Source organism: Cenococcum geophilum (genome assembly GCF_001692895.1).
Source record: "Cenococcum geophilum 1.58 unplaced genomic scaffold K441scaffold_40, whole genome shotgun sequence".
In the NCBI taxonomy this organism is placed as follows: Eukaryota; Fungi; Ascomycota; class Dothideomycetes; order Gloniales; family Gloniaceae; genus Cenococcum; species Cenococcum geophilum.
In genome coordinates, this window is record NW_027137598.1 from 853,076 (window position 1) to 866,350 (window position 13,275).

General features: G+C 41.1%; 3 protein-coding genes across 3 annotated transcripts; 2 read left to right on the forward strand and 1 right to left on the reverse strand.

Annotated features, from left to right (window-relative positions):
• Positions 1-7,220: 7,220 nt before the first annotated feature.
• K441DRAFT_679729 (uncharacterized protein) lies at positions 7,221-8,240 on the forward strand (the record flags this gene model as incomplete). The annotated part of the gene is made up of 1 exon (XM_067651301.1): positions 7,221-8,240. The coding sequence occupies one exon, from the start codon at positions 7,221-7,223 to the stop codon at positions 8,238-8,240; it is 1,020 nt and encodes a 339-aa protein (XP_067500744.1).
• A 1,501-nt stretch (positions 8,241-9,741) lies between these two features.
• K441DRAFT_688968 (uncharacterized protein) lies at positions 9,742-12,272 on the reverse strand (the record flags this gene model as incomplete). Its single annotated transcript, XM_067652251.1, has 5 exons — positions 9,742-10,280; positions 10,380-11,167; positions 11,220-11,928; positions 12,000-12,117; positions 12,186-12,272. 5 exons carry the CDS (start codon positions 12,270-12,272, stop codon positions 9,742-9,744), a joined length of 2,241 nt encoding a protein of 746 aa, XP_067500745.1.
• Positions 12,273-12,648: 376 nt separating this feature from the next.
• On the forward strand, positions 12,649-13,013 carry K441DRAFT_664885 (uncharacterized protein). Its single transcript, XM_067649419.1, has one exon. The coding sequence runs from the start codon at positions 12,684-12,686 to the stop codon at positions 12,939-12,941; it is 258 nt and encodes an 85-aa protein (XP_067500746.1). The 5' UTR covers positions 12,649-12,683; the 3' UTR covers positions 12,942-13,013.
• Positions 13,014-13,275: the final 262 nt, after the last annotated feature.

Sequence of the window (13,275 nt, forward strand, 5' to 3'; positions counted from 1 at the left end):
ATAGTTGTTGATTTTAGATAAGAAGACGCGCCGCTATTTAAGAACCTCACCGTTAGTAACTGATTTAATTAGAAGGAATTTATATTTAAGCTATAGATCGCGAATAGCTTGCTTAGCTGCTTCCTTTTAACTAGCCCGTCCTTTACCCGTCCAGTATTTATTAGCGAATGTCTATTTAATTAATGGATTAAGGACCGTGGCAGCGATATAGGCAGGCGAATAATTAGTAAGTTAGTAGTATTTGGTTAGCTTTAGCTAAGCTGCATTAATATTATGGCGGAAGTGAGGCTCCGGGTGGTGTTCGTACTCTATTTTAAAGCGCTTAAATTAATTAAGTAGATACTTAAAAATAGGAAGGACCTCCTATAAGGATCTAAATTTACCTATATTAATTAGTTTATAATAGAAATTAATGACGTTAATTTATATATGCCTTCCTTTAAGCGTTCTTTTAGTCGCTTTATAGCAATCTAAAGAGGCTTTAGAATAGCTTGATATTCAGTTAATATAGCCTAATCGTCCTCTATTAGGTAGTTCTTGACAATATTAGGCTCTTTGCGGACTCTTATAGGCGGATCCTTTGTACTGTTCTTAGTAACCTTAGCCTAGTACATTATCTATTTAATAACTTCGTTATTAATAAGGCGATTAATGGGGTTTTGAAGCTTAATAGCTTATTTAATTGCTGATTCTATGGAGTTCTAGCGCGTCTCTACTGGCTTAATTGGAAGAAGCTTAGTAGCGGTTCGCGATGCGTTGTCTTTAAGCTCTAGATCTTAAAGCTTAAGCAGCTTTTTAATGTGTTGCTTAGAGTTAAATATCTAAAAAATAATATTACGAAGCTTGCTAATAGGCCCGATCTTTCTTTAAGCTAATATCTGCCGGAGGACCTTATCCTTATTCTCTTCTTCCTTATCTAGAGCCCTTAAATCTGCGCTAAAAAGCAGCATATAAGCAACTAGATTGATAATATGGCCTATATAACGAAGGCGACAATATAGTGGATTAAATCTAAACTTAATGGAGAGTTCGTCAATGCAGGTGTTATTATTATTTGCGTTATTCGCTATAAAGTAGCCTACCTGCTGCTTACTAATTCCGAACTTAGTAAGGATTTTCTTAACACTGGCTGTAATATTAACGCCTAGATATTGCTCTTCTTAAGGAGGGAGGGCTAGAAGGAAGGAATGGTGCTGGTTTTTTTTATTCATAAAATGAACGACAATTCCTATATAGTAGTTAGTAATTAATATAATAAAGGCCTAAAAGCTAAGCTTATTAAGTAGTAATAGATAATTATAAGACGTCTAAAGATTAAATAATAGATAAATCTTGCCCAGAGCTCTATGTAGTAGAGCAGTAACTACTTCCTTATGTTGATTGAACTTAGTAATTATTAGCTTTCTTATTATCTGATAAGTAGGTAGAAGGCCTGCGGTTAATATAGCTTAATTAGTATACTCTATAAGATTATGAAATATACTGCTTTTAAGCTTATAAAATGGAATATTATCGCGTATAACCTATTACATTAAAAGCTGAGTAAAATAATCCGGACTAAGGCTCTGGATAATAGTATTTATTTAGGCTTAATCCTCTGGCTTATTAGCTTAAAGATGTAGCTATTTAAAGACTAATTGTCCTAGCTTTACTTCCTTTTTAGGACCGTTGCTAATATTGTGTTCTTCTAGCATGTGCTTGAAATGATTAGTAGTGCCTGAATCTAGATATATATATTGTATATAGGCCTTCTTCCTATAGTAGATTTTGTAGAGCTAATACCGCCTACTAGTTTTACTATGCTTAATATTATATCTATACTGCTATATAGGCCCATAACGTCTGCCTGCCGTCTATTATTTACACGCTTATGGAGAAGAGGATTAATTAATCTAATTAGTGGGTACGGGCTTAAAGGCATTAATTAAGAATGGGTATATTCGCAAGGCCATTTATAGGGGATTGCCCTGCCTTGACTAAACGTAATGCCTATAGACCTGTGCGTAAGCATATCGCTGTAATATTTATTTATAAAGCCCAAAATATATAACTAAAGAAAAAGGTATGGGTGGGAGGGAAAGCAAGCAAGTAAGGCTTAATTTTATGAATGTTGATGATGTTAGTATTGCTGAGATATAGGGGTGCTGCTGTAGTGCTTGCTTAGCCACATAGATATATCTATTTATTATTTACACACTTATAAAGAAGAGGATTAATTAATCTAATTGGTGGGTACGGGCTTAAAGGCATTAATTAAAAATGGGTATATTCGTAAGGCCATTTATAGGGGATTGCCCTGCCTTAACTAAATGTAATACCTATAGACCTAGAAGCGCAGCGCCTGTACCATATAAGGTAGAATAGGGGAAAGAAAAAATAAAAAATAAAAAAGGAGGGGAAAGGAGAGATTTAAGTTAATATATTAGAGTGCTAAAATAGGCACTTTTGCACGCTGTTATACCTAAATACCTTCGCCTATTATATTTAGGGCGAGTAATAATAAGAACGGTATTAGCGTTCTATATTGGAAGTTTATACTTAGCTAGAATAGGTTTTTTAGGGATAATAAACAGTAAAGCTGGAACGCTTGTAAGGACTACCAGCTTAGTTGCTATATTTAGCCGTCTATAAAACTATTGTCTTAAGCGTATTAAGCAGCACCTTTTTAAAATAAGTGTTTGTTATAGAGCTTAGAGTAAAGGCCGAGAGCAGCGACTTTATACTTTAGCTTATTTTTAACCACGTAGCTTATAAAGGCCGATCTTTTAAAGTAAAAGAGAGGGGCGTTTTTGGGTTAGGGGTTATTTTTAAATAGGTGTTTTATAGCTTAAACTGCGTATTTAGGTTGCCCTAAAGCGGTAATTATAATTAAGACTTCTTAGTAATTAATGTCCGTTTTACTACGCTTTAGATATAATATTATATAGTCCTCTACTAGCGTTATGTTATTTCTAATACATTTTATAGTAGAGAAGGCGTGGCTATTTTTCTAAGCCTTAGTATAGGTGATCTCGCCTAAATAAAGGAATCCCGTAAAGGCCGTGGTGACGGTAGCGTTAAAGTTAAGATCCTTAACGGATTAGGCATTTAGGGTAACTAATTAGGTAAGAATATCTTTGGTAATTGGCAATCTTTTAGCCGTAGTAAAGGGATTTATAGATGTTATACCGTTTAAAATCCTCTTAATAATAGGATTATTAAAGACGGAGGTGTTATAATTAGCGTTAATATAGTAGGATTGAATTGCGGAGACGTAGGCTCTAACTATAGTAGGCTTAATACGGCTTATTTCTGGACTAGTATTGCTGAAGATCTGTTAGGTAATCTATTCTCCTAGGTAGTAGAGAAGCGCTAGGTACTTCACCGCTCTATAAAGGTCGTAGTAGCCCTCCTAACTCTTAATTGCGGGATAGTATAAATCTCTCGTTCTATTAGAGAGGCCGTACTATAATAGTTAGCCAAAATATTCTAAGGGGGCTTTTACCTTAATCTAGAAATTAGGTAGGGGGTCTTTAAGAGGGATTAGGTCTCCTATTTTAGCGTTAGATTAAATATAATAAAAAAGTATATAGTAACGGTAAATTAGAAGTATCCTAATACGGGTATAGTAATAATACTCTATCGCAATTAAAATAAGATAGAGTATTAGCTAGCCTGTTTTCTATAGAGGAAACCTACTCTGTATAGAGCGTAATATTATAGGCTATAGCTAGTTAGAGGATCTTACGGAGCGGGTAATTACTTAGTCCTTTTACTACCGTATTCTAAAATTTTAAGAGTACTACTATATTATCCGTATGGATATAGACTAAGCTATACTCCTACTATATTGCCTAGAGCTAAAATAAGGTTATAATTGCTTGGACCTCCCGCTTATTAATTAGGGTAAGGCGGTGTTCTATATTAGGGTAGTAGCTTAAAGAATTGTCTTAGGGTAGAGATACCGAATAGGGCGGCTATATTATCCCTTAAGAATCCTTAAGGAAGAAGAAGGCCCTATAACTAAGAATCCCGGATATGTCTAAAAAGAGATAGAATTATTTTTAATCCGTATTGTTAAAGAAGAGAATACTATTTAAAAGGGTAAGAGCATCCCTCTACTATAATAAGTCTTAGTAAAGTTTAGCTATTAGCCGTTAGTAAGAATAACTACCTACCTTTATAAAAGTGGAGATAAACTCCTAAATAGAGCGGTTATATAAACGCCTAAGCCTAATTACCCAGGCGCTCTAAGCGAGTCTACTAGCTAGTTTTTAACTCTAAACTAGCGTTAGGGATCTACTACTTAACGCTTTATTAATCTCCTTAATTATAGTGGCCTGTTTTAAAGGAGAAAGACGTAGTTTAGACTTTAGAGTATCTATAATATAACCTAGGACTTTAGCTATAGTGCCTTTAATATTCTTTAATTCGTTTTATAGGATGCCTAATTTATCGCTTAATTAGTTATATATACTAAGTAATTAAGGGAGGATAGAAGCGTTAGAGAGTATAAAGATAAAGTTATTTAGATAGTGCTCTAAGGCGGCGTTTAGGATATATTGGATAAGTATCTAGTAGAATCCCTCTATAAAAAGATTAAATAAAAAGGGTGCAGTTTAAAGGCTAAATAAGAGGTAATGTTTAAAATACACTATACCCTTTTAGGAGAACCCTATAAGGCGTTAAGCTTTAATAAAAAGTAGGATATTCTAAAAGGCGTCCTTAATATCCCTCTTAATAATTATATAACTATAGCCTATATATATAACGTATTAAAGAACCTAATTAACTGTTAAATATTATAGTGTGGCGAATGCTATAGGGATTAAGTCGTTAACAGATTAGCTAGATAGTAAGAATAAGTTATAAATACGGCGCCATCCCCTATCCGCTTTAGGTATTAAACCTAGCAGTAAGAATATAACGGAAGACGTTGCTATTATAATCCTACCTATATTTAGATCGGCGCTAATCTTCTCTAAGATTAGGACTGTATTTACGGCTATTAAGGCTTAGTTCTTTTAGGAAAGGAGCTTAATTTCTAGGTCTACCCTAATCTAGTATTTAAACTTTAAGATACTAATAATATTATATTAGAGGTTGCCGGGGTATAGGGATAGATAACGCCCCCACGCTTAAATAATTAAGGGGGAGGGAGAGCCCTATAGAGGAAAGGAGGGTAGAAAGACTGGAAATAATAGTATAGTATTTAGCCTACCTATACTATAAGGGTAGAGCACAGTTTTAGTGGAGTGTAGGTATAGCTTAATAAAATTCTCTTCCTCCTCTTCCTTTTCCTTATTAATACTTTCCTCTAGTAATTACTACTTATAATTCCTCGCAGCATATAGGCTACCGTACTTACTGTAGGTATATAGGAACTTATAATTCTTACCTAGGTTATACTTCCCTCTATTAAAGCTATAATAGGTCCTTAAGATATTAGTGCTTACTTATATATATTTTAAGATAGATGCGGATTTATAAGTACTGGGATTATAATAGATATTTAGGAAGTTACTAGAGATCTTCTAGTTAGCTAGCTCTAACTAGTTCTTTTAAATAACTATAAAGTAGTGCTTTAAGGCTATAGTTATTAAGGGAGTAATTTGGTAGGTAGTAGATAGCTAGATAACTTAATTATAAAAGGTAAGTATTTAGGGAATAAGATCTACTAAAAGATTCTTATATATAACGATTAAAATTATTATATAGTTAAGGAAGCCCTTTACCCACACTTTAATAGACGGGTAGTCCTTTATCGTCCCTTTTTTCGGTCTTATAGAAAGGACGCTGTTAATAATAAGGATATTATTCTGAGGCTTAGACTAGAGCTGGTATATCTAGAGGTAAGAGAGGTTATTAGGCAAGAAAGTACCCTAAAATACCTTAAGTATCTCTTTATTTAGGATGCTAGGGAGAAAAGTATTTAGGATATTGGCTATAGATGGGAGTAACTTACCTAGTTTATTAATTAGGGTTAAGGATAATACTGCTATAGCTAATCTTGCTATTATTATAGCGAGGCTTAATATATAGAGTTTAGTCGCCTAATTTTTCTATTTTTTTTAGACGCATAGCATTTTAGTACAGTCCTTCTATTCCTAAAGGAGTCTTATTTTCTAGTTAGTTGCCTAGTCCTTAACCTTCTTTACCTAAGCTCTTCTAATTCTTAGGTCTTCCTCGTGTAGTTACTAGAGCCGTTTTTTAGCTTTTTTAGCGGCTAAAGTCTCACGTTAAGCCGCGGAGAGAGGCGCCATTATAGAGGATAGAGACTGTGACGCCGGCGTATCGCCTAAAGGTGTAAGGGAAGGTAAGGGAGACTAGTAGGTAACCTTTAAGGAGTTTAGCTCGTCGAGTGTGTCATCGTTAGTTAAGTTTTTAAGGTTTTTACGGATAATTCGCGAAGGTTTAGACGAGTGTATAGGTTGTTAAGTTATTAATAGCAATAATTAATTATTAGAAATTAAGTAAATAAGGCATTAGCTCTTAAATAAGACTAATATGGAAAGCAAGCAAGCAAGGCTCAATTTTGTGAATGTTGATGATGTTGGTGTTGCTGAGATGCAGGGGTGCTGCTGCAGTGCTCGCTTAGCCATATAGACATGTCCATTAAATGAGGAATATGGTAGCCAAGAATGCGCTTCCAATCAACTTCTGTATAGTCTTCTGGCTGAGGATTGGTGGTAGACGCGTTGGTATTGCCATTTAAGCTATGAGCGTGCTGGAGGTTAGTAGGGACGGTAGGATTAGAACGAGCTGTAGAGAGTGTTGAGGTATTCGTTTAGCCATCATCTGACGTATTAGAAGCCATGGTGGTAATAAAATTGATATTGTTGGTGGGCAAGTCTAGTAGTAAAACTCTTCTTACCTGCTAAGACTCTGGCGATAATGTGACACTGTAAACAACGGGTGATGCTCAGGTAAACCTTTTTTGGTAAGGAGGACTAAGAAAAATAAAATCTAGAGCATTATTGTATGTTATATTCAGCATATTTCTATATAATATTAAAAGTTTTAATATTTATTAATCAATTCAATTCAACTAGGACTTTTATATTGATTGAATTGCTAAGCCAGCGAGCTCTCAGTTGATTGAATTGATTGAGTCTTGGCATTCAATTCAATTCAATATTGAAACCTGGGTGATTGAGTACCAAGCCTGTTTGTTTCTGAAGCTGATAACCAGCTAATTAAAAATAGTTTATAATATACCTTCTCGTAACGACCAAACCACCATGAAATCTCCTGGGTCAGACGACTTTGCCGGGTTTGAGGAGTATAGACGCCGAGAACTTCCTCGTATTATTAGACAGCGTGTTGAAGAGGCTGTGCAACGAGAGCACGAACCATTGGAAGAAAGAGTTAAAAACGAAATTATGCAAATAATTCGTGATTGTACCACCGAACTTCTTCACGATTATAGAAGGGAACGACAATCCGTGGCTTCTACGCCAGCACATGGAGTGGCTGGGGAGCATTTCTTTGTGCCCCCATCTCCTATTCCAGCCAACCAATCTGGTCCTGGCTTGTTGGAAGCTAGCCAAAATACCAACAATGCTTATTTGGCAAAATCGGCTCAACTCTCTGACTCTGGTTACCGTTCGCTTGGCTCAAGCTTCACTGCAGCAAATGCAGCTTCTTCGTACTCTGCTACAAGCCAGTATCAAGAACTCAGTAGGCGGTCGGATCAATCCTTTCCTTCGGTTCGCCTTTATCGTACAGGCTCAGAGATACCAGACGAGCGACACCCTGTGGCGGAAACAGCAGCTTCAGCCGAAGCAACACAAATCATGCGTCGCACCCTTCCTAGTAATATTGAAGTTTATGAGACAAGTTATGGGAGCAACCCTGGATCTCGTTTTAATGCCCGCACCAACGAGTTTCAGGCTTTAGGTTCTTATCCAATAGATAACTCTACCATTGAAGAGACTGGATCGGATTTTACTGGGTATACTGACTTCAATCCGTTAATTCATCTACCGGACTCTGGGAATCTCTTCAATCCTGGCTCCATTCCAGACTGGACCTTCCAGAGAGCACAGATACGTTCGTTTGATTTCGGAGAAAACAGGTTCCTAGCCACCGAAGGGCGGAATTTAGAGGCTGCAAGCGTTTCAATGGATCTTCAAGCAGACTCAGTAACAGCGGACAGTTTGGTTTTCTTTGATGACATGCCATCGATGCAGGGTCTCGATTTTGAGCAGAGGCTTAACATGGATGCCACAGACAGCGCTGACCTTGGGCCTAGCAGATAGGTCACCGTATGACCTATCCAATTCTTCTATTTGTCACACGAGCATTTTCACTATTATCTTATGACCTTTCGCGTACTGGCAGCGCACTAATGGTATCTCATAATGAGAGCACACCCCCGTTCCTTCTATGGTGGTAGAAGGGCTGTTCATATTTGGGTTATTCATTTATTTATTTCACTTCCTAACGACTGATCCATGATATCAAGGGGTTAGGTTGTTTTCTTGCTAATTTACTCTAACGAATGAGGCGTGCGAAGCACTTGTGTCTGATATTTAAGGATCTCTAGCGCAGATTTGTAAGAAAGATACTGGAATATAGTATATATGGTCGCATTTCTTAGCTCTCAGCAGCCATGGCTCAGGTACAAATGCAGCCAAAAGCAGCATCCAAGCCATCCACAAGGAAAGGCAAATGTCCTTTTACTTACTCTCGCAATGTTTTAGGTGAGCTGTTCCTATCCTGTTGTGATAAAGGCAGCCAGAGCATGTTCCGAAGGCGCTGGAGTACATATATATGTGGTAAAGAAAGGGGTTTCGGTGTATCATTCCTGGAAAGGGTTCATACAGCCCCAGCACCATCTTCCAGTAGTAATTGCGAGATAACGAGTATTGGATATGAGGCCGCCATGTTCAGTCAGACAAGACAATCAAGGATCTGACACTTCCATTTCACTGAAATACCGGCAGACGGCCGGAATAAATGAACCTCTGCCACTATAATGATCAGAACTTTACTGTGAATGATTACCGATGTAATCACTGGATTTCATTGCCCGATTCGCTGCTTACTAGAGGTACTTTCGCTTAGGATCTCCTGTATGACCCAAGAGGTTCGTGGCAAGATCGTCCGTGTAAATATCATTAAAAAAAAACTGGTGAGATTGTGTGCCAGAGTCAGAGCAGCCATGTCACTGGCTATATTGAGACTTGTTTAAAGAGCACAACTGACACCATTGCCGTGCTCTAGCCCAAGTTAAAAAGCCAATTCAATTCCCACTTGAGCAAGAACTGCCACATTGTTTTCCATCTGAACCCCTCATATCGTAAAATGGATATCGGCTATGAATAGTAACCATAAGATTTGCTGAAGCCATTAGTAAAAGTTTGAAAATTGCGACCTTGCTATCTCTATATGACCATGACAATGATTCCACACTTCCCGGGATATATTTCGTCTTATATAAACTGAAAAATTCGAGAAAATCGCGAGAATTAAGCGTCAACACACTAGGCGAAAACTTAAAAACGAGTAATGATGAATACTTCAGTTTTCCTCGGCGCCTAGTGAGAGGCTAACAAAAACAGTGAGTTGATACAGATTACTATGGCCCTTCTCCCGCATTAACTTGATACCACCCACCTGATTTCATCTATTCTCCTAATAGCAGTAAGTCCATTACAAAGCCTCGGCCCATGAGCCAAAACAGGCCCTGCTTTGAGTCAACAACCTGCTCATGTTGGAAGGGAAATAAAACCCTCCCCCCGGCGACCTCGGTGCCCCTCACGTTACATCCCTCAACGCTCTCTCCACATCACCCATATCAAGCTCCTCTCTACACGCTCCCGCCTCACAAACCATAACCCCCTGCTTCTCCTTATCCATACTCGCCACCAACCCATTTCTCTTCCTCAACCACTCACTCTTACTCCCACCCCCGATCCTCGCCACCACGCCCATGCCTCCAACCCTACCTCTCGCCTTCCTCAGCCACTCCTCCACCCGCTCGCCTGCCCCGCATACCACGACGCTCTTGGTGCCCAGCCGTCCGGCCACCACACTGTCCATCGTGCTAGCGAACAGGAACGGGTGCTGCATGATTTCAGCCTCGAATGCGTCGCACGTCTGGCGTGCCTGCGTGCGGTACGTCTCGTCTTCCAGCAGCGCAGCTAGGCGGTCGAGGTTACGGGCTGAGATGCCGTTGGTGGAGGGCTCGGCATTATCCATGCCGTCTTTCAGGCGGAGGATCAGGTCTGCTTGGCCGGCGGCAGTGGAGAAGAAGCCAAGGTGGGCAGGGTCCCAGAAGAGGGAGATTTGTGATTCTGCATTTGTGGTTAGTGGGAGGTTGCCGCACGAATTTTGGCAGGTTTGCTGTTTCTAGGAGGGAAAGGGGAAGGGGATAGTGAGAGGTGGCAGCTTACTTTGTAACCGATCTGCCCATTCTAGGTATGCGTCATTGAAAGTTGCTTCGTAGAGATCGATAAGACCCGAAATCATGAAGGCGTAATCATCCGCGAAGGCCGGCGCATCACCGGGCCCTTCGCGGTAAACCCGTTTCATAGTCCCAGAGCTCTCATCCCAGAGTTCTTTCTTGATAAATTGAGTAGCCTTTTCAGCTGCTCCAAGATAAACCTTAGCATTTGCCGCATCAAAGCCCTCGAGAACTGTACTGGTTCGTGCCAAAGCACCTATTGCAAGCCCGTTCCAAGAGACTACAATTTTGTCGTCGAGGCTTGGCCGTGGCCGTTCCTTATTTCTATGTTCTAGAAGCTTTATCCTGCCGTCTTTTAGGATCTTGATCACGTTCTCCTTTGATAGACCGAACTCCTTGGACAGGGACTCGGGTGTGCTCTTAATTGCAAGCACGTTCTGGTTGATGAGCTCGTCGTGAGCGTCATGCTCAGGACTCACGTTGCCATTTTCTTGAACGTTGTAGTACTTCGCCAGTACTCCAGCGTCCCTCTCGCCGAGAATGGACTGGAATTCCTTCAGGGTCCAGACATAAAAGGCACCTTCGCGCTTTTCCTTGTCGGTGGGTCGATAAAATGAATCCGCGTCTTCAGCGGAGAAGAAACCTCCAGTGGAGGAGTGCATTGGCGGAGTAGTAAGATAAGTGGCGATATCGTAGACGGCATCTAGCATTTCCGTATCCTTGCTTATTAAATAAGCATCGAGGTAGACTGAAAGGAGTTGAGCTTGGTCGTAAAGCCTATGGATATAGTTAGTGACCGCTTCCCTTGGAGATGAACTTGTGCTCTTACATCTTTTCGAAATGCGGGAGGCTCCAGTCTCTTGTGACAGAGTATCTCGCAAACCCATTCCCAATCTGATCATGGATTCCACCCCTTGTCATAGCCTTGAGCGTGCTTAAAACTATTTCTTTCGCATTATTACACTCACTCGCGCCCACTACATCCTCTACCGCGCTTGGATATTGACACAATTTGAGCAAAAATGCCAAATTTACGGGTGTTGGGAACTTGGGTGCACCTCCGAAACCCGCATGCACAGGATCCAATTTCGCAGCGAAATGCTCATACGCCTCCTCGAGTAGTTCCAGCTCTAAGCCATCAGTTTCTTCCTCCCCATGCCGACTTATTGTCCCTTCTTGAGCAAACTCCCTCAACTGCGCTGTGATCTCCTTCGCGGAATCCAAACACCGCTGCTGCTGATTCTTCCACACGTCTCTAATCTTCTCTAGAATTCCAACAAAGCCAATATGATCCCTAATCGCAGTCGTCGAGCCTGGGCCGGGCCAGTATGTCCCTCCAAATATCGGCTCCAAGTCTGGCGTGATGAAGACGTTCAGCGGCCAGCCACCGGAGCTAGTCGTAGCTTGGACATAGTTCATGTATATACGGTCGACGTCCGGGCGCTCCTCGCGGTCGATCTTGATAGGGATGAAGGAGGCGTTGAGGATCTTGGCGACTTCGCGGTTCTCGAACGACTCGCGTTCCATGACATGACACCCTGCATAAAACCGTAAATCTCAGCCCCCATCGCTGTGCCTCTAGCACTTCTGTGCGGAAACATGAACCTACAGTGACAAGCCGCATATCCAATACTAACGAATAGTAGCCTATTCGATTTCTTCGCAAGTGCTATAGCTTCCGGACCCCACATCTGCCATGCAACTGGGTTGTTCATGTGGCCGCGGACCTGCCAGGACAACCGCATTAGCTTATCATCCTGCATTGCAGCCGTATGGATGCAGCCTGGGCACTTACGTACGGGCTTCTACTCTCACTAAGCCTGTTAACCAGCTTTAGCTCTCCGGACGTACTTGAGCTGGCTAAGAGGTCTTGGACGTCCATCTTCGCGGTCGAGGTATATAGCCTTAGTAATGGAGACTTCAAGTACAACCGGGGACGCAAGGACGACTGATTAGTATATCGCGGGGAGTGGTGGGAACGAGTGTATCTTCGGATTGCTCGGAGAAGAAGCGGTGTTGTAGTAGGAAGGCGGGGCATAAACTGGACTGGTGCTCTCTTGAGGCTCACGGGATCAGCAGGTGAAGAGGCAGGGTATGGAGTGTTGAAGCCTGCAGGACCCCTCCAAAACTACGTAAATGTGCTGATAAGGCTGAAAATATGAAGCTTCTCATTCGTTGTTTAGCGGGGCTGTGAACGACCCGCAACTTCCCTTTTGCCGAAAAGCTAAATTATAGTACACCTGATTCATCCATGGTCTGTTTTATCTACGCAAAGAGTATTTAGAAGCTCTAAATGGCTCAGGACTGCCCATTCGAATCGCTATCTTGCAGCCAATATCCAATCTCCGTTAATGAGTTCCCCGCAACACATCCTCTCCGTTTCCCTCCCCGATACCCATCCCGCTCATTAAACAGCGCAGCCAGCACACCCACCGCCTTTGCTGGTACTACATCCTCCTTCCTAATTCCGCACCTCTCCAAAACCTCCCCAAACAGCCCCGCATCTTTCGCTAGCCCAACCTCATTCGACGTAACCAGCACATCCACATAGGGCGCCAGCCCTAATTGCTCCACCGTCTACTTCTGCGCGTCTCTCGGGCCTTCCGTAACAATCACCGTATTCTTCCCCCGCGCTTTCAGCTGCTTGAACAGCTCTAACGCGCCTGGATTTGGCGTTAACGCTGCGGCGAGAGCGGTTAGCTCGTCGAGATAAATCTGAAGAAGGCAAATTGTAGGCTTTCAGTAGTGCTGCGAAGCACTCTTTCCGGTACTCGGTTAATGTCCTGTTATCTGTGAAGGCGCTCCTGGTCTTTTCCTTTGGGATTGCTGGGTAGACATTTGCGAGTACCGTAACTGCGGTATTGTACCTCTCATAGATGTCACTA